Source organism: Biomphalaria glabrata, chromosome 13 (assembly GCF_947242115.1).
Source record: "Biomphalaria glabrata chromosome 13, xgBioGlab47.1, whole genome shotgun sequence".
NCBI lineage: Eukaryota > Metazoa > Mollusca > Gastropoda > Planorbidae > Biomphalaria > Biomphalaria glabrata.
The window spans coordinates 2,173,875-2,195,230 of NC_074723.1; the positions used below are offsets into that span (position 1 = coordinate 2,173,875).

General features: G+C 38.9%; 1 protein-coding gene across 2 annotated transcripts in view; it reads left to right on the top strand.

Moving 5' to 3' along the window:
* Positions 1 to 21,356, top strand: part of LOC106079323 (uncharacterized) — a 42,893-nt gene that overhangs the window by 9,931 nt on the left and 11,606 nt on the right. For both annotated transcript variants that reach the window (XM_056008729.1, XM_056008730.1), the window contains exon 2: positions 11,624 to 12,899. In XM_056008729.1, the coding sequence (XP_055864704.1) occupies positions 12,096 to 12,899 (804 nt within the window). In that variant the 5' untranslated portion in view covers positions 11,624 to 12,095. The remainder of the gene's footprint in view (positions 1 to 11,623; positions 12,900 to 21,356) is intronic.

A 21,356-nucleotide genomic window follows, 5' to 3' on the forward strand; every position in this document is an offset into this window, starting at 1 on the left:
ACTAAAATGTTATTTAACCTTGGTTAGGCCAATAATAGAATATGCATCCTCTGTTTGGGACCCCTCAACTCAAGAAAACATTAAGAAACTAGAACAGACACAAAATAGAGCAGTGCGATTCATAACAAACGAATATTCAAATTTGACTAGAGTAACACCTTTAGTAAAATCACTAAATTTAGAAAGCCTTCAGGACAGAAGGCTCAAAAGTAAAGTAGCAATAATACATAAAACACTGAACCATAATCTTCAAATACAAAAACAAAATTTAATAAAATACTCTGAAAGACACAAAGATAAAGGCACATTCCTCGTCCCATATGCTAGGACAAATTTGTACAAATACTCCTTCTTCCCTAGTGCTATTAGAGCATGGAATGGGTTGCCTGAGCTAGCCAGGAAAACCAGTGACTTGGCAGAATTTAAGTCATTGGTTAATATGCATGACTAAATGCATGACGCGTAGGACGTAATCATCTTCTTTTTTGAAGTAACGTCTGTATTATATAAGATAAGAAGATAAGAAAAGTCAGTACCAGCAAAGGAATGACCTTTTAAAAAATCTACTGATGACTGGATTTGTTTTTTCATATACCCATCTAGTGGAGGGGGCCCACCATCACATTCTTGAACCCGGGCCCATGAGGACCTTGCTACGCCACTGGCGTCAAGTATGTATTGTTCGAAGCTTCTAAGTAAATACCGCTGGGGGCGTGTACAGCTGGGAGTATATATAGACCTATGTCTATAGTGTAGACTGTAGAGTGTAGCCTTGTAGACTGTAGAGTGTAGCCTTGTAGAGTGTAGACTTGTAGACTGTAGAGTGTAGACTTGTTCTACAGTAGAGTGTAGACTTGTAGACTGTAGAGTGTAGACTTGTAGACTGTAGAGTGTAGACTTGTAGACTGTAGAGTGTAGACTTGTAGACTATAGACTTGTAGACTGTAGAGTGTAGACTTGTAGACTGTAGAGTTTAGACTTGTAGACTGTAGAGTGTAGACTTGTAGACTGTAGAGTGTAGACTTGTATACTGCAGAGTGTAGACTTGTAGAGTTTAGACTTGTAGACTGTAGAGATCGTATCTTATCTCTTATCTTATAATTTGCAGACGTTCCATTTATAGAATATAATTACGTATCTTCGTGTTAATCTAGTCATGCATGTTAATTAGAGACTTTGACGCTACATAGTCATTGGTTTTCCTGACTTTAATGTCTTAACAGTAGTTCGTAAAGTGTGTAAATAGTGGAAGTGGGATTTTTAATAGTCCTTATGTTCACCAACAGGAAACGGAGAGTGGGTGGGTGGCGGAAGTTCACAGATTGTTTATTTTGTCTTAAAGACACCCTGCACCCATTAAACCACTGTTACATCAGATCTGAACGAAGTGGTCGTCTCCTTTCCATTAGAACTAAAACAGAAAGATTTAAAAACTCCTTTATCCCACTTTCGGTCAGAGTGTTACAAGATCAGCTGTCGTCATCGAGAAGTTCATAGAAGTCAAATTCGTAAAGCGCCGGTTGTGAATGTGTATGTGTTTGTGTGTGAATGTTGTTCGAATTTTCCATCTATACTGTTATTGTTACAGTAGTTACGCTGATATTGTCAAATGTAGTCAAACTGAATTTCCACTTGATAGGATCAATAAAATTATCTTATCTTATCTTATTTTATGAAATATACCGTGTTTTGGTTTCTTAAGGAACAGTGTTCTATCCACTACTGTTTTATATTTCAATGATTTACCTAATTGCGTTAACTCGGGAACAGACGTTAGATTATTTGAAGATGATAACATACTGTATAGAACAATAATAACATTACTACCATTTTACAAAGAGAATTAGATAAATTACATACATGGAAATCAATTATTAATTAGTTCAATCGATGTGTTCCCACCGAGAAAAATGCCAATTAGTAAAATTAAAATACAAACTAAAACTAAAACACGGAACTTTAGAACATTCATGTTAAACCAGCAACATAAACAAACAAACAAACAAACAACAACAACAAATACAACAAAAGATCTTTTTGATATTTTTATTCTTTTTTTTTTTTTGTTGTTTTTGGTGGGGGAGAAGGGACTTCAAAATAATATGTATTGTGTTTTTTCTTTGTTTTTTCTATGTTTTTTCTTTGTTTTTTCTATGTTTTTTCTTTGTTTTTTTCTATGTTTTTCTTTGTTTTTTTCTATGTTTTTCTTTGTTTTTTTCTATGTTTTTGCTTTGGTTTTTTCTATGGTTTTTCTATGGTTTTTCTTTGTTTTTTCTTTGTTTTTTCCTATGTTTGTTCTTTGGTTTTTCTTTGTTTTTTCTTTGTTTTATTTAACTCTCAAGAGCTTAAGTTGTCCTTTTTCGAAGTTTGGAGGCTTCTGAAGACACCTGCGAGAGACCGATGAAGCTTCTTTCAATCCAGACGAAATTCATTTTTTGTCAATGTCGCTAGGGAGCAGTATTGAGATCCATTTTAATATTAGGATTCTGCTTATAGTAATACATTTGAAAAGTTAGTAATACAATTTGATAATACTAATTGAATACTCCGAAATAAAAAGTGCAATAAAGGCACTTGATGCCCCGTGCGGACCGCACCACCAGGTCATTGTTAGCTACAGGTTCACATTTGATGACAGTAACACTTTTAGTAAAAGTAAAAAAAAAGTAAAGTTTCCCTTTCAGACCTTGCGATCTATGGGGCAGATGATGTTAAGGTCATCTGTTTCTCTGGCCAACGGTTAACGAGCAGGGTGTCATGTGGCCAGCACAACGACCAACCGCCTTTATTTTCTCCAACTAAAGTCAGGTACCCATTAGAGTTGGATGGACTCAGAGACGCCCTAAAAATCCCGAAATTCAAAATCCCAGTCTTCACCGAGATTCAAACCTAGGACCTCAGGTTCGGAAGCCGAGCGCTTAACCACTCAGCCATCGCGCCCCCAACACCTTTAATAAAATCACTAAATTATTTAAAGACATTTCAAGACAGAAGACTGAAAAGTAATGTAGCAATTATGCATAAATCAAAGGAAATAATATGTACATAAATATTTCTTATTCCATATGTTAGGACAGATTTGTAAATGTGTTCCTTCTTCCAAAGTGCTATTAGAGCATGGAACGGATTGCCTGAATCAGCCAGGAAAACCAATGACGAAGCAGACTTTAAGTCTCTAATTAATATGTAGGACTAAATTCACCTTCAACTTCACCTTGGACCGTTGGGGCACCACACAAGATCTGTTGATCGTCTTTCTCCATTCCTCTCTGTCTTTGCCTTGGATAGAGCTTCTTTCAATAACAGGTCCGTCCATTTTTTTTAACGCTGTCTTCCCATCTCTTTCTTTGTCTGCCTCTCCTAATTTTTCCTGGTACTGTTCCCCGAAGGAAGGTCTTTATGAGCCCAGAGGACCTTGTTGATGTAATTTTTTTCTCTTTGCAATAATTTTTTTTGACGGTCTTTGACTTGTAGCACCCACTTGATGGTAGACAACTAAAGCGCTGTAGACATATTTTATCTTAACTTGTAAAACTAGAAATAACTTTTTTTTTGTGAACAAAACTAAATACAACTTCATTATCATATCGACAATATCGAATTGAAACGAAAAGAAATTTAATGTAGTACACTTTAATACGAAGTCTTGTCTTCGAGTCCGAAGATTAATGAGGAATGCAGTATGTCTGTGGCTATGCAGCTTCGACCTACACATTTTGCCACATCTAGCGCAGACATAACCGATTTCTTGTCTCCAGTCTACACTTTAGTACATTTTAGTCATTATATAAACAGTATTTTGAACAAAATCTAACTCACTATAATAACACTTCTTTTCAGTCTCACGTTCTGGAGTTGTCTGCCCTCACTAAGACCGCTGACGACTTTGACACCTATCTTGCATCATTCACAACCAATCGCTAGCTTCCACCGTCACCATAGAAACACACAAACACAGACACACTCTATAACACCTTTCTTGAAGCAACGTCTATAATTTATAAGTTAAGACAAATGCACGCTGACAAATACACACATTTCATAACTACACACACGCCTATACTCACAAATACACACACTTACACAAACATTAATATAGGCTACTACATATAATATATTACTTGTATGTATAGATGGCACTTCTAAATGTTATGTGACTTGTTTACTTCACTTTATGGCAAATATATGGCACCTGTTTTATAACATAAAACGTATTCTTTATAACAGGCTTGATAATTTCTGAGTACACACGATGAAGGTATATAATTTCTGCCTATAAAGAAAAGGATTTATATTTAAAAGATTATATTTTTATTCATGTAGTGATTTCATTTTAAAACTTTCCCCTTAAAAAGGTTGAAATCTAAACAAATTAACAAAATGACATCTTTGTCTTAATTTTTTGTGTTGAGATTCTGTTTTTTTCTGTATGCTAAAAGAACGCATTAGCTTGCATCTTTACTTATTGATTGAATGTTTTATTTTCCTTCAAGACACTGACATAACAAACAGCACAGATGATCTAAATAAGGAGTTGACACTGCCCCGCCCTCACTCGCCTGGCGACAGGGGGAGGCAATCATTACCACTCTAGCAACGTTATCTTTTGGAGGGAAGAGTGATGCCCCGTTGCTAGGGCAAACATTTAACATTCAGTCAATAACAGAGCGTCAACGCACAGGGAAAGGGTTGGTGTGAGCATTGCATTTGTGTGGGTGGATTGTTCTATACAAGAGAGAGGGTGGGGGGGGGGTTGAGCCAACGAGCAAAGTATGAAGAATTTGTACTGATAGAAAGATAATATTAGAGCTGTAGGTAGTGGCCCTCTTGACATGGACAGTGGCGTAGCTCAGTGGTGCCCAACCCTTTTTTGGCCCTCGGCCATATAAATTCACTAGTCACGGGCCGCGTTACTCAACTGTCGAGTCGTGACCGTCAAGATCCCTGTCGAAAGCTACGCTCTAATGGAACTGATCTCCGTGGACTCAAGATACGGTAGGCAGATATTTCGAGATGCCACGAGTCAGATGCCGGGCAACCACGAATCAGATGCCGAATAGCTCCGAGTCAGGTGCCGAATAGCTACAAGTCAAGTGCCGGATATTGCCCGCGTGCCGTAGTTTGGGCGTGACTGAGGTTGATGGGAATGAGAACTTCGTTTAACAAGGTCCTCCCCCCACCCCTCCCATACCGTGCTTACCTGTCCTCTATACACTTGTGATATTTTCTTTTGATATATATCCGTTGTTTCTTAGACGTTTTAATGAGTTTTTTTTTTAAAGGTACAGGCCTGTGATGTAGCAACTTTCCATGCGGACTACAGGGCAGATGATATAAAGGTCATCCGTTTCTGTGGCCCACGGTTAACCAGGGTGTCATGTCGCCAGCACAACGACCAACCGCCTTTACTTTCCCCCAATGTCAGGTACCCATTAAAGTAGAGTGGACTCTGAGGGAATCGAAAGATCCCAAAATTAAAAATCCCAGTCTTCACTAGGATTCGAACCCGGGACTCTCCGGTTCATAAGATAAACGCTTTACCACTAGGCCACCGCGCCTCTAACTTAAACTAGTTAACACTAAAATTTGTACTATTTATTATACACACGCTCAACAATCAACCAATCACGTCTTCCATTATTGCGATCTCATTAACAATTTAAGTCTTATGCAAATGTTTGCTTAAGTCATTTGCATAATCGACTAACACTGTGTGTTGTAAATGTTGATGAGTCAGCGTCTTGACGGAGTCTTGTATCCGAAGTTTGTTTCCTTTAATGCATAGCTTCGAATTTTTTTTATTTTCTGACAGGAAACATTTTGCGGTGAAGACTTGTTCATACGGTGATAGTCTCCACTTGTCTTTAAAAAAAATGCTATAGATCAGGGGTTCTCAACCTGTGGATCGCGACCCCCTTGGGGGTCGATTGACCATTTGCCAGGTGTCGCCTAAGACCATCGAAAATAGGGATTGGTATTGTCTACTCTACTATTACTGTGTGTGTGTGGGGGGGGGTCGCGGCAGAGTGGGGGATTGTAAAAAGGGGTCGCCGAACTTAAAAGGTTGAGAACCGCTGCTATAGATACACAATTTTAAAAATAACTGAGTGTTTGTATAGAGCTACATAGGTCAAAAGGTCATACATAAACTATTTAAGTTCCTGTAAACCACACAAAATCGTGCGCCTGTATGTTATGGAGTGTGTGTTTTTCTATGGTGATGGTGGGAAGAGGTTAGCTATTGGTTCTGAATGACGCAATATTGGTGGCATTGTCGTCAGCGGGTTTTAGTTAGGACAGACTACTCCAGAACGTGAGATTTAAAAGGTTGTGTTATTGTAGTGAGTTAGATTTTGTTTAAAAATTGTTATTACTAAATTCTAGCACATTTATTTCATGCCAACGTGATTTTGTCTATATTATAGTACAAAGTTATATTTAATATTTTTTGCGACGAAAGTTATTCAAGTTATTTTAGTTGCTAAAAGGCATTACGCCTACAGCGTTTTAGTTGTCTACCAGTAGTTTGATGCTACAAGTCAACGACCGTCGACAACACAATGGTACGTGTCAATGTGTGTTTGTGTGTTGCGTGTGTATGTATTGCCTGTTTGTGTTGTATGTCGCTTGTTTAACCAAACGACCAATGGTACTCTGAGATGTTTCTAAAATGGCCAAAATATCTTACGTGTTTCGGATGTTCCTTCAGAGTTGAGGGCTGCATTCTAGTCCAAACCTCTCGCAGGACCCTGGATCATCGAGACAATCGAACGGCAATCCGCCGCACGAGCCGTTGTGTAAGGCTTGTGTGTGTGTTAGTGTGTGTGTGTGTATTTGTGTAGATGTGTATGTGAAATACTTCTGTTTACAGAAGTATATGTGTGTTTGTGAAAGTGTATGTATATAGATCAGTAGATGTGTATATCTTTCAAACCAGAGATCAGTAGATGTGTTATCTTTCTAACCAGAGATCAGTAGATGTGTGTATCTTTCTCACCAGAGATCAGTAGATGTGTATCTTTCTAACCAGAGATCAGTAGATGTGTGTTTGTGAAAGTGTATGTATATAGATCAGTAGATGTGTATCTTTCTCACCAGAGATCAGTAGATGTGTGTTTGTGAAAGTGTATGTATATAGATCAGTAGATGTGTATCTTTCTCACCAGAGATCAGTAGATGTGTGTTTGTGAAAGTGTATGTATATAGATCAGTAGATGTGTATCTTTCTCACCAGAGATCAGTAGATGTGTGTATCTTTCTCACCAGAGATCAGTAGATGTGTGTATCTTTCTAACCAGAGATCAGTAGATGTGTGTATCTTTCTAACCAGAGATCAGTAGATGTGTGTATCTTTCTAACCAGAGATCAGTAGATGTGTGTATCTTTCTAAACAGAGATCAGTAGATGTGTGTATCTTTCTAACCAGAGATCAGTAGATGTGTGTATCTTTCTCACCAGAGATCAGTAGATGTGTGTATCTTTCTAATCAGAGATCAGTAGATGTGTGTATCTTTCTAACCAAAGATCAGTAGATGTGTGTATCTTTCTCACCAGAGATCAGTAGATGTGTGCATCTTTCTCACCAGAGATCAGTAGATGTGTGTATGTTTCTAACCAGATATCAGTAGATGTGTGTATCTTTCTAAGCAGAGATCAGTAGATGTGTGTATCTTTCTCACCAGAGATCAGTAGATGTGTGTATCTTTCAAACCAGAGATCAATAGATGTGTGTATCTTTCTCACCAGAGATCAGTAGATGTGTGTATCTTTCTATCCAAAGATCAGTAGATGTGTATCTTTCTCACAGGAGATCAGTAGATGTGTGTATCTTTCAAACCAGAGATCAGTAGATGTGTGTATCTTTCTAACCAGAGATCAGTAGATGTGTGTATCTTTCTCACCAGAGATCAGTAGATGTGTGTAACTTTCTAACCAGAGATCAGTAGATGTGTGTATCTTTCTAACCACAGATCAGTAGATGTGTGTATCTTTCTCACCAGAGATCAGTAGATGTGTGTATGTTTCTAACCAGAGATCAGTAGATGTGTGTATCTTTCTCACCAGAGATCAGTAGATGTGTGTATCTTTCTCACCAGAGATCAGTAGATGTGTGTATCTTTCTCACCAGAGATCAGTAGATGTGTGTATCTTTCTCCCCAGAGATCAGTAGATGTGTGTATCTTTCTCACCAGAGATCAGTAGATGTGTGTATCTTTCAAACCAGAGATCAGTAGATGTGTGTATCTTTCTCACCAGAGATCAGTAGATGTGTGTATCTTTCTATCCAAAGATCAGTAGATGTGTATCTTTCTCACCAGAGATCAGTAGATGTGTGTATCTTTCAAACCAGAGATCAGTAGATGTGTGTATCTTTCTCACCAGAGATCAGTAGATGTGTGTATCTTTCTCACCAGAGATCAGTAGATGTGTGTAACTTTCTAACCAGAGATCAGTAGATGTGTGTATCTTTCTAACCACAGATCAGTAGATGTGTGTATCTTTCTCACCAGAGATCAGTAGATGTGTGTATGTTTCTAACCAGAGATCAGTAGATGTGTGTATCTTTCTCACCAGAGATCAGTAGATGTGTGTATCTTTCTCACCAGAGATCAGTAGATGTGTGTATCTTTCTAACCAGATATCAGTAGATGTGTGTATGTTTCTAACCAGATATCAGTAGATGTGTGTATGTTTCTAAACAGAGATCAGTAGATGTGTGTATCTTTCTAAGCAGAGATCAGTAGATGTTTGTATCTTTCTAGCTTATATTCTCCCGCTCCGTTCGGCATTTGACCTCAAGCTGTCTCCACTATTCTGAGATCCTCCATGAAGGTGCGTCGAAAATTTATACGAGGACGTCCCTGTTTGTATTGTCCTAGTTTCTGCTTCCATGGTATTGCTATCTCTGGTGCACGCGATCTTTCAGAGACAATTCCAGCAAACTTCGGTCATAGCCTCGCTAAGTGGTAAAAATTTAAATGGTTAATTTATGGCTGTTGTATGAGAGCGCAAACGATTAGTGTAGTTGAATTTTTTTTCGATTTTTTAGCGGCCCCCGAAAGGGGAAAAGACGCCATTAGTGTTGTGTGGCCTGTCTGTCCGTCCGTCCGTCCCGTTTAGATTTCGGAAACTAGAAGAGAAAATGAAAATCGGACATCATGATATTTTAGATCATCAAAAGTTCTGATGCAACGGCTACCTTTTTCTTTTCTGAAAGCGAAAAATCTAATTTTTTAAATCAATTATGCAAGCATTTTTTTCATAATACTACTCCATTTTTACAACTAATCACTATTAATAGTAACAAATACATGAGGCTTTTTAGTAAGGGCACCTACAATTTACTTATTTTCAACACATTTATGAAATGTTTTAGATGTTTGGTCAAAAAATATTTTTTTTTTTACAATTTTATTGCTAAGTTATGTAAGTTCTGTCATACTAAAAAATACATTTACAAAAAAATGAGAAAAAATCGATTTAATTTGCAAATAGGTTGGACATAATTTAAAACAACAATTAATACGTAGTTTTTCATATTATCGCGTGAACTGCAGAGCACTTATGTAAACGCAGAACACAAAACTAAAAACATTTTTTTTTAAAGGAAATGTTTTTTTCTTGAGTCTTTGAATAAGAGACTGACCCTTTACAAAACAATTAGATCAATTAGATACTCATTTTAAGACATTTAGTTAGGCCAGGTTCACATCTAACTTCACATTCACTTTCACCTATCTCTTGGTCTGCTGTCCGTTGGAGCACCACACAAGATCTGTCAACCTTATTTCTCCATTCTTCTCTGTCATTTGCCTTTGATATAATTTCATTATGATATTCTCTCTGAAAATTTTGATACATGCCATTTTACCTGCCTGGGTGAAGCATTTCTGATAGAATTTAATACCGAGGATATTCTTCTTAAAATATTGAAACCTGCTTCGGGGGCCGATTTTGAGTTTCCACACAAACTGTCTTTGTAACCTTGTTCTTTTTCATTTGGGGCAACCAAAATCACTTCGCCATGGCCTCAATTTACCTAAGCCCGCTGATGTAATTAGCTCAGATGATTAAAAAGTTTATTTTCTGAGAACCTGAAACAAACGCATTAAAAATCGTCACCGAAAAACACAGAAAGCGGTTTTTAAAAAACCTAAAAAATAACAATTGTAATGACGCAATGTCCTGGTGGGCTACATAAGTGCATATATAAACTGCCAGGTACCAGGAGACGGGAAATGTTACCAGGTCAACTCAGACCTTCCCCCCCCCTCCGTCAACCCCATTACCCCACCCCCCATTCATATAATGAATCTGGATACTGCCCCCAAGTCTTCTGCGCAGTAACAAGTGTCAGACCAAATTATTCAGGTTGTCAGCATTTGTAGCCCCAAAGCCTTGTTTCCATTCACCAAAGCAATCAATGCTGATTGAAGCTATCGACCCATCGATCTCTCGGACTTGAAGAAAACAAAGTCACAATGAGACAACTCTTGTTACTTGTGCAGTCTAAGTGGTTGGCAGTGTGTGTGTGTGGTTGTATCTGTATGGGGATGTGTGTGGATGTGTTTATGTATGTAAATGTGTTTATGTGGATGTGCGTGGATGGGTATAAGTGTAGGAGGTGGTAACTGGTAACTTAGTTACAGAGAAATGAGCTTCATTGACACCTGGTGAGTCAAAAGTGTTGCACTCTGGTGTCAGAAGTGTGAATTTTTTTGCAATCTTAGGTTCATAATACGCGGTTCTATCCAACAATATAACGCAACCTTTTAGGTCAGCATGACATAAGCCTAGGTAGGTTTGTCGTATTCTTAATCATATATTTCTATAAATATTTCTTTTAAGCGTAAACTGTCTTAATCACAAATTTCGTTTGATCATAAATTCTTTTAATTTATAAATTTCGTATTTTTTTTAATTTTTTTTTTCACAAATAACATACTCTATTTAGCTAACGTCAAATTAAGGTCAGGGTTCGAATCCTGTTGAAGACAAGGATATTTAAATTCGGGATCTTTAAGGCGCCTCTGAATCCACCCAACTCAAATCGGTACCTGACATTAGTTGCGGAATGTTGCTCGTTGTGCTGGCCACATGACACTCTCGTTTACCGTGGGCCACAGAAACAGATGACCTTTACATCATCTGCCCCATAGATCGAAAGGCCTGAAGGGAGAACTACATTAATATACTAAAATACATCATTGAATGTACTAGATTGTAACTAGATTGTGCTATAGTACTGGACTCAATACTGAATCATTATGAGAAATAAATGGAGTGAGAATGAATGGAAAATCATTATGGAACATCATAATGGAACATCATTATGGAACATCATTGTGAACATCATTATGAGAACATCATAAAGCTTTATGAAGGGGAAACTGGCTTTAGAAGAAAATTACTTGTTGATATTTATAAATACATCTATAAAAATTTTTATTTAAAAAACTTTATCATTGAGACACTTTTTTCGTAGTCTGTAGTCAGTTGACATATTATGATTCGGTCCCTCTCTCTCTAGCTATCGGCGATATAAATGATTATAAAAATACCTGGACCTGTTCTTAAATGAATTGTTTAATAATTTAAACTTTTTTTTCTCTATTTTTTTTAGCGCTATAACGCCATGAATAAACAAGAAATTCACGTGAAAACATTCAAAAGGAAAGAATCAAAGAACAGTATTAGCAAATTGATGGAGCTTTAAGAATGTTAAAGATCACTTGATTTGAGTTTCAACATTTTAAGCACCTCAACTAATGGGACATGGAGTGAATGCAGAATTGGACAAGTCCAGTCAAAGAACTTCATTGATTGAGCTTTATGAAGTACATGCCAATGGCCCAACATGCTTTTCAATTACCAAGTCTTGTTGCACAGTGGGGGTGAAAATACGAATTGATTTCTGATCAATATCAGACAATAATATATCAGCATTCAAAGGGCTCTAAAGTTTTAAATATATTTATTGAAGACAGCAGGAAAATAATTGATTTCATGTTTAAATTAAAGTAAGTAATAGCTATTATGAGTGATTGATTCTTGCGATACTGTGTTCGGAATGGCCAAAGTTGTCATGAAAACTCATGACCTGGTCATTCTTTCAACTGGATGCCGTGCCAAGTAACACAGTCATGCCTACTTATGCTGTGGCTCTGTCCTGGATCGTTTTGTCTCCCGTGGCTTTCCTCAGCAACATCCTCGCCATCATCTTTGTCCTGCACTACCGGCCTCTGTTTCACAGCTGCGACGTCGCGTTGGTGTCCCTCCTCGTTGCCATGGCCACCGACGCCGTGTTCCTGTTCCCTGTCCAGGCGGTAGTGGAGCTGGGGGAGTTTCTCTGGAGCCAGGAGCTGTGTACTTTCTACGTGTGGCTGTTCGTCACCCTGAGGGCCTTGACCCTTCTGGTTATTCTGATGATCAACGTCTATTGGATGGCTTCGCTGAGAGTGACCTTGAAAGGTCAGCTCTTCACCTCCTCCAAATCTGCAAAGTTTTGCGTCTGCATCTGCTGGCTGGCTTCCGTTCTTCTTGGGATCATCCCTGCCACAGGGGGCGTCGTCATGTTTCAGTACTACGAGGACGGCGTCTGCAAGTTCCTTCCCGCCAATATCAGCTTTGGTTTCGCACTGGTCTTCACCATCCTGCCACTGCTGTCGTTTATCATGGGTCTGATCAGTTCCATTGACTCTATGCAGCTGTTCCGGCAGATCAGATCTATCATCCTAGCCAGATACAACGCAGGTCGGTTCCGCCTGCCCAACTCGACATCCGGTTCCGACCGTTCTGCGCATGCCAAGTATAACGAGCTGAACGTTTCCACAGATCTCTGTCGTCTGGTGATAGCCTTGACCCTTGTGTCGTCTGCTTTGAATGGATTACCGTTGATGGTAAGTACTTTCGTTTCGTGACGTGTACGTGAATTAGTGGCCGATACAATGTTTGACTTGTATTGGTAAAATAGAGCATGTGTTGAAACTTCATGTATTTTTAGTGATTAGCTCTTATATTAACTCTTTCTCTCGTAATTATTTGTCCACGTTTCGAAGGAATTCTTCATTTTGCTCATTACTGTCTCACTACCCTGTTATGATTAAAATTCAATAGCTTTGTTGTTTGTTATCAGAAAATGTTGTATTTTGGTATAGAATTAAAGGGAAATGCATGCTCTTTTTATAAAACACAAAGTCAAGTTTATAAAATTAAACATTAGTTCATTTTAATGAGGTCAGGAGAGAAAGAGTTAAATATAGAACCCTTTTTTTTTTCTTTTACTTTACGAACTACAAATAGATCTAAATTAAAAGAAAAATCTTCTAATGTTTTTTTTTTAACCGAAAAAGAAACTGCATACTTAGATGCAATGACGGTCTACGAAGATAAGGGAGTCAAGAAAATTGTACTTGCTAGAATGATCATTTTCTATGCGGAAGGCATCGGAGATTTGCGTGTTTGGTTGATAACTATTAGTAACTAGTAATTTTAGTGTTTCGTGTGTTTTGAATTAAAAGTTAAATGTTACGTGCTTGTTGTGCATAGTTGAAGAATGCTGGGGTTCGTGTGACACGTGACAAACATAGATATTACAGATTGACTTAAATCCACTTAAGCAGACAAAATATAATGTACTAATGCACTTCTTTGTTAGTTATATAATCCAATAAGAAACATAATCACATCCACATAACAGCGGTATCAAATATATCCAACATGTTAAGTTCTCCAGAATAGACTACAAGTAACGTCCGCATCACAGCGGGTAACAATAAACAATAATAATTTGTAGCCAGCTCCAAATACAAAATAACTATCACAAATACATGTGCTGTACTGACTTCAAGGGACTACTCTCTACTTAAGTTACTACTGACTTCGACTGCTTAAAAGTTACTACTCTCTTCAAGTGACCAAAAAGATGCTACCGACTGTCTGTGACTCAGTGACCACTCTCTCGACCCTTAAGGTTACTACTGACCAAGAGTCAATTTAGTCATTCTTACTTCCTGTTTCTACATCAGGAGTTTCAAGTGTCTTTCACCCTCATGGCCCGAGGTGAACATATAACTGGCAATGTCCACCTAGACTCTGACATTATATGATTCTATGTCTTCACATTTTAGCTCCGTAAAATAAAATATCTAAGCTCTCGCGTGTAAAGCAATGCAGTTTTAATTAATTAGTTGACAACACTGATTTTTCGATGTGGTCTCATTGATATTGTTTAGTTTATGTATTTATTTTAATATTTCTCCAGCCTTCCCCTTTCTTTTACACCCTTACATTTCTCCTCGACACTTTCTCTTCTTTGTCTATGTAACTGTATTTTATTGTCTATTTAGTGGAAGCCGCCTCTTTAAAAATCAATTTGTAAACAAAGAGGGAGTAATGATTTTTTTTCAGTTCTCATCAATTACTACAAGATGCTGACTTCGCTTTTTCTGCATGAAATTTAGATAATTTATTTTAACTTTAAAGCAAGGCATTTTTCTATGAGTCTGTAGATCTTAACTTAATAAATCTTGTAAAATACAGACATTACTTCACAAAAAGATGATTATGTCCTAAGCGTGTTCCTAGGTCATTCTAGTCATGCATGTCAATCAATGACTTAAACTCTGCCAAGTCGTTGTTTTTCCTGGCTGACTCGGGCAACTCATTCCATGCTCTAATACAGGAGTTCTCAACCTGTGGGACGCGACCCCCTTGGGGGTCGATTGACGATTTGCCAGGGGTCGCCTAAGACCATCGAAAATATGGATTGTTGTTGTCTATTCTTCTTTTACTGTATGTGTGTGTGTGTGTGGGGGGTCGCGGCAGAGTGGGGATTGTAAAAGGGGGTCGCAGAGTATTAAAGGTTGAGAACCGCTGCTCTAATAGCACTAGGGAAGATGGAGTATTTTTACGGATTTGATCTGTGTGTATGTATTATGAGCTGTATGTGTTTCTTTGGTGACTGTGGGAAGAGGTTAGAGATTATTTGGTGGCTATGGGTGTGTAGTGTGAATGATGCACAGTAAGCGGCATTGTCGTCAGCGGTCTGAAGTACAACAGACGACTCTAGAACGCCATAGGTGGAAACGATCAGGCTAAAGGGTAGGACAACAAGACTCCCGTGGGGGTGCCTAAGGGGGTGCGAGAGCATCCTCATTGCACTGTGCGGAGTTTGTAAAAAAGCTCCCACAACCTTGTCACAATCCAGGCGCTGTTCCTCATGGGGCCGTTACATAAATGGCGTGTCCCGCATAGTTAGCCTGGTATAGAAAAGGAAAATGGCGGGGGTCTTAGTGTACACTGTTCTCATTCAGGCCGATGAGAGGGAGCTCTTGTTCACTTTTGCTGGCCTAGAGTTCCAAGAGCCGAAGGCTCAACTCTACCTCAACTCTACCTGACAGCTTAAGAAGAACGCCATAGCAGAAGACGTATTTTTGTAGTGAGTTAGATTTTGTTCCAAATACATTTTAATATTATTACTAGATTCTACTACATTTATTTCTTTCCATCTCAAGTTAAATGTGTTTATATTGTAATAAAAGTTAATATTTAGTACTGTTCTAAATGAGGTTATTTCAAATTTTACCGCATACAGCGGTTTCGTTGTTTGCCAGCAGTTTGATGCTCCAAGTCGACGTCAACAACAGTATGTGTGTGTTTGTAGATTGGCTATTGAACTAATTAGAGATAATGAATGTCACTAGAGAGTGATTAGTCACACTAGCGTCGTGTGCTGTACTTCTACTATGTCTTTATTTATGACCCAAGCTGGACAGCTTACACTGTGAGGTGTGTGTGTGTGTGTGCGCGCGCATGCGTGTGTGTGTGTGTTCGTCGATTCTTTTAAAGCGATATCATTGCAATTCGATGTGTGTGACTTGTGTGTGTGTGTGTGTTCGTCGATTCTCTTTAAAGCGATGTTATTGCAATTCGATGTGTGTGACTTGTGTGTGTGTGTGTGTTCGTCGATTCTCTTTAAAGCGATATCATTGCAATTCGATGTGTGTGACTTGTGTGTGTGTGTGTGTTCGTCGATTCTCTTTAAAGCGATGTTATTGCAATTCGACGTGTGTGACTTGTGTGTGTTCGTCGATTCTCTTTAAAGCGATGTTATTGCAATTCGACGTGTGTGACTTGTGTGTGTTCGTCGATTCTCTTTAAAGCGATGTCATTGCAATTCGATGTGTGTGACTTGTGTGTGTGTGTGTGTTCGTCGATTCTCTTTAAAGCGATATCATTGCAATTCGATGTGTGTGACTTGTGTGTGTGTGTGTGTTCGTCGATTCTCTTTAAAGCGATGTTATTGCAATTCGACGTGTGTGACTTGTGTGTGTTCTTCGATCCCTTTAAAGCGATGTTATTGCAATTCGATGTGTGTGACTTGTGTGTGTGTGTGTGTGTGTCTGTGAGTGTGTTTACGACACTGGTAATAAACACATAATAAAGTGAACAGCGAGGCAATGAGACAAAAGGTCCTTTTAAAAAAAAACAATGTTATTTTTATCATTATTGACCTGCAAAATTGAGCCACTGAAGTGTAACCAGTGCATACATACTGTTGTGACGAAGAATCCATTGACATTTTACTGGAACAGAGGCGCCAATGAGGATAATGAACAGGGCCGACCTGAGGGAGGGGTCAGTGATATTGAGATTCTTGTGTCACAACCTGATTCAGATGTCCAAATGGTTCGAGGCAAGCACGCCCCTTTTTATGAACCATGTGACCCGAGAATGGCTTTTATCTCGTGGCCAGGATGAGACATTGGCTCTTCACCGATCTCTCTGTCAGGAGGCCCCCGTCGACTAGGTGATCATTTATTCACACCCGTCTTGGCATGTTGCACCAGCCCATCATAGAAATATGCAGGGTCTCTGCCACTCATTCCAATGCACGGAACCAATACGCTATAGATTGAAATGTCACTGGAATACATTGCGAAGAATATATTATAAATAGATGCGCAGTATTAGATCGCCAGAGGACAACGGCTTTGTCTGCACAGAATGGGGGAAAATATGCAGGTCGCAACTGGGTCTGCATAGTCGTGTGAATCACTGCACTCATCCTTAATCTTCGGAGTTGAAGACATTGCCGTTATTGCTTAATATTATTCAAGGCTTACCGGCATCTATACCGATTACCAAGAAAGCTGGCTGCTTGGTCGTGCGGTTTGCGCGCTGGACTGTCGTTCGGATTTATCGACGGTCGAGGGTTCAAACCCTGCCCGCTCCCATCCCCCGTCGTCCTGCGGGAGGTTTGGACTAGGAAGTAAACTATCTTCAACTTTGAAGGAACATCCGAAACATGTAAAAACAAACTAAAACAAGGCTCTTAGCATGATATTTTGGGCTAGAATTAGTGTTAGGCGCCACATATGAGATTTAGCCCAGGGCCCCGCGCACCGCCAAAGGCAGCCTCTGACTGAAAGGTTTCAAGTATCCTCGCACGACTGACCTGACCCACCATTAATAGTTGTAAGGGGATGTAATTCGTTTAATATTACTTCTTATTGAAGTGAATGCTCTCCCTTTCTTTTTCAATCATTTAGACTTTTTTTTTTAAAGCAGGATACTTATATCATTAGCTCTATATTCTATATCTTATTTTTTTTTTTTGAAATATTTATTTACATTTCAGTGTGCGTCTTCTTCTTCTTCATCGTTCTCATTGTTATGTTGGAGTGTTCATATGACTAGACCAATACATGAGATGAACTGCGCAGTGGTTTCCAAATCAGGGAGCTCTCCATATAGTTTTCTTTCTATTGGGGTGATTTGGGGCCAATGTCTTATACGGGCCTCTTGGTAGAGAGAGCAGTTTTGGAGGACGTGGTCGGCATTTTCTGGTGATACTCCACATGGGCAGATTTCACTGGTTCCAATTTTTAGCTTCCGGAACATGTGTTGTCGCATTCTGTTGTGTCCGGTCCTGAGTCGAAAGATTAGACGCTGGTCTTGTCGGGATAGCTTATAGTAAGCATCATCTTTCTTGTGATTTGGATGGGAGCTCGTCCATTTCTCATTTATTTTATCTACAATTAATTTCTTCATTTCTTCTGGATAGAGAGCAGAGTTTACTTGTGAGTTTGTTCTCCCACTCTTGGCGAGTGTGTCAGCCTTCTCATTTCCTGCTAGTTGTATGTGAGCTGGTATCCATTGAATGACAGTTTTTTTGCTGTTGTGGTTGAGCTTTGTGAGTGCTGTTCTGAGGTTTTTAATATAAGGGGAATCAGAGTTTTGCAGGCTTTGGAGGGTTGTTTTTGCGTCTGTTAGAAAGACAATCTGACTGTGAGGGGAACTTGGATGATTTGCTAGCATGGTAGCAGCTAGTGCTAGTGCTTCCCTTTCTGCTCTGTGACTGTCAGAGAGCTCTCCAGTTGCAAAGGATTTTTCTAGTTTTCCTCCATCTGGCCATTCGATAAGTATTCCAGCTCCTCCATTTGTGGTGGCTTTATGGGATGAGCCATCCGTGTAAACTCTGATCCACTGATTGCTAGGGTAATTGGTATGTAGAAAACAGTTCACTATTTCCTTGAGCTCTGTTGGTCTGTAATCAGATTTTCTTTTTATGTTTTCAATATGGTCCCTTATAGTAGGAAGAGGGCTTTCGTCCCAGGGTGGAGATTCATTATAGTGTATCGAGGATTCCAGAGTAATTTTTTCAAGTTGGTGTTTCTTTTTTAGGTTTAGAGATTCCTGTATGAAATTGGTCCTTTTGAGACGGTTTTTTGTGCCAGTTTTGTGGATTTTTGTTCTGAGTGGGTGCCTCTCCAAGGTTTCCAATTTTGTGAATTGGGAAAGGATTTTTATTTCTCTTCTTTCATCCAGAGAGATCAGGGCAGCGGTTTCCTCCATAGCTCTTATGGGTGTTGTTTTGATTGCTCCTGTCATTATCCTTAGACCAATATTTTGAACCTTGTCTATTTTTCTAAGGTTGGTTTGGGCTGCTGAGCCCCATGCTGTGGCACCATATTCTAGTACAGGTCTTACATAACTGGTATAGGTCTTTTTCAGGATGTTGTGATTTGCTCCCCAATCTGTGCCAGCTAATTTTTTCAAGAGGGATAGTCTCTGGATGCCTTTACTCTGTGTTTTATCTATTTGGTTTTTCCAGGTTAGTCTTGGGTCATAGGTGACTCCAAGATAAGTAGGGCTGTCATTTTTTTCTAAAGCTTCCTTATCTAATGTTAATTTTATTGTTTGTTGTTTTGTTGACAGTGAGAATATGGTATATGTTGTCTTTTTTGTGTTAATGGAGATGCCCCAGTCTTTGGACCAATTATTGAGTTTATCAAGAGCATCTTGTAATCGAAATTTCGATGTTCCTACATATTCTTCTGTGCTAATTAAGGCAAGGTCATCTGCATACATGCTGCTCTTAACTTTTTTGGGTAGGTTTTGATTTAGATCGTTTATGAATATTAGGAAAAGTGTTGGGGATAGGACTCCTCCTTGGGGGACACCATTTTTTATACCCACTGTGTGGCTTCTTTGTCCTTGCATGCAAACTAAGGCTTTTCTATTATTTAGGTATTCCTTTATCCAGTTGTACATTCTGTGGGATATGTGATGCTGGATTAGCTTGAGCAAGAGACCTTGTTCCCAGACTTTGTCAAATGCTTTTTCTAAGTCAACCCACACAATTGTTGTTGGTTTCTTTTCTTGAAAGCCGTCTTCTATTTCTTGTGTGATGAAGGCAATTTGATCTTCTGTTGATCTGCCTTTTCTAAAGCCAGCCTGGGCTTCAGTGAGTAGGTTATTTGACTCAAGGATCCATGTCAGCCTTCTGTTTATCACTCTTTCCATCAGTTTGCAGGAACAGCTAGTAAGGCTGATGGGACGGTAGCTATCCAGTTTATTTCTTGGCTTGCCGTGCTTTAGTATAGGGATCATAATGGCTTTTTTCCAGATGTTTGGAATTCTGCCAGATTTCCAGCTAGCATTGAATAATTGTAGCAGTTTTCTTTTGGCTTGAGGACCCAAGTGAAGAAGCATGTCATTTGATATTTTGTCTGGGCCCGGGGCTTGTTTTGGTTTGAGGGCTTTTAGGGATTCATCTAGTTCCTTCATTTTAAGATTAGTGGTCATTCCCAAGGAGTAAGCTGGATTGTTTTCTTTAAATTTATCCTGGATTTCTGAGTTTACATCTTTATTTCTGCTTTCATTAATTTGTATTTGTCCTACGCTTTGGAAAAACTTAATGAATTCATTTGCTGCTTCTTGGCCTTTCAGGGGTTTGTTGTCCTTTTCTATTACTATAGGAGTTGTTCTGTTTTCTTCCTGGTTGAGACATTTGGCTATACGCCAGAGTTTGTGGCCATCTCTATCTACGTTTAGTTGTTCTGTTTTTTCATGCCAACTTTTCCTCATGGCGGAAAGGTAATTTTTCCTGAAAACTGCGTTAGCTGCTTTTAGATTTATGTTATTTTCTATACAAGGGTTATTTTCTACTGTGTTTCTGGCTTCAATAGTGGCATTGTGGAGTTGTTGAAGGTGATCAGACCAGTTGGGGATATAATCTTTTCTTGCTCCTCTAGGAATTGATTCCTTAGCTGCTAGGAGTATTGCTTTGGAGAAAGCTGAGAATGACTTATTAACCTGATTTGTTTTGCAGTTTATTGAAGTTGTATATAGGTCTGTGAGCTTTGAGAATAGGTGCCAGTTGGCTTTTTTGTAGTTCCATCTGGGGATGGTGGAGTTTTCTGATATTTTGAAGGAGGTATCGATACTGATCAATATGGGTCTGTGGTCGCTGGTGGCTAGCTGGTCTGCAACTTCTCTAGTGCACTTTTTGGATAAGTTGTCTGTTGCAAAGGCTAGATCTGGAGTGGTTGATGTTAGCCAGGCTCTTGAAAAAAAGGTTGGTTTGTCCTCAGGTTTATTTAGCAAGATAAGTCTGTTCTCTGCTTGCCATTCTTCAATTTCTTCTCCCCTGGCATTTAGGTCTGGGTATCCCCAGCTCTGAGAGTGACTATTCATATCTCCTAAGATTAGACAGTCTTCTTGGTCAGGTATTTGAATGTGGTCAATCTCTATTTCCTTGTCTGGTGGGAAGTAGCAGTTAAATAGATTAATATTTCCATCTGGGAGAATTAGCTTAGTTCCCATTATTTCTGATTCTGAGGAGTTGGGCATAATTATGTCTGTGGTAGGGATATCATTTTTAATGAGGGTGAGGATTCCTCCTTTGGGTCTGATTTCTCTATCTTGTCTGATGCAGGTGTAGCCTCTAATGGAGAAACGAAGATTACTGTTCAAATGAGTTTCTTGGATGCAAGCTACATCAATTTCTTTCTCATGCAGAAATATTTTTAGAGCTTCTTTTTTCTTTTGGATGCCCTCTGCGTTCCATT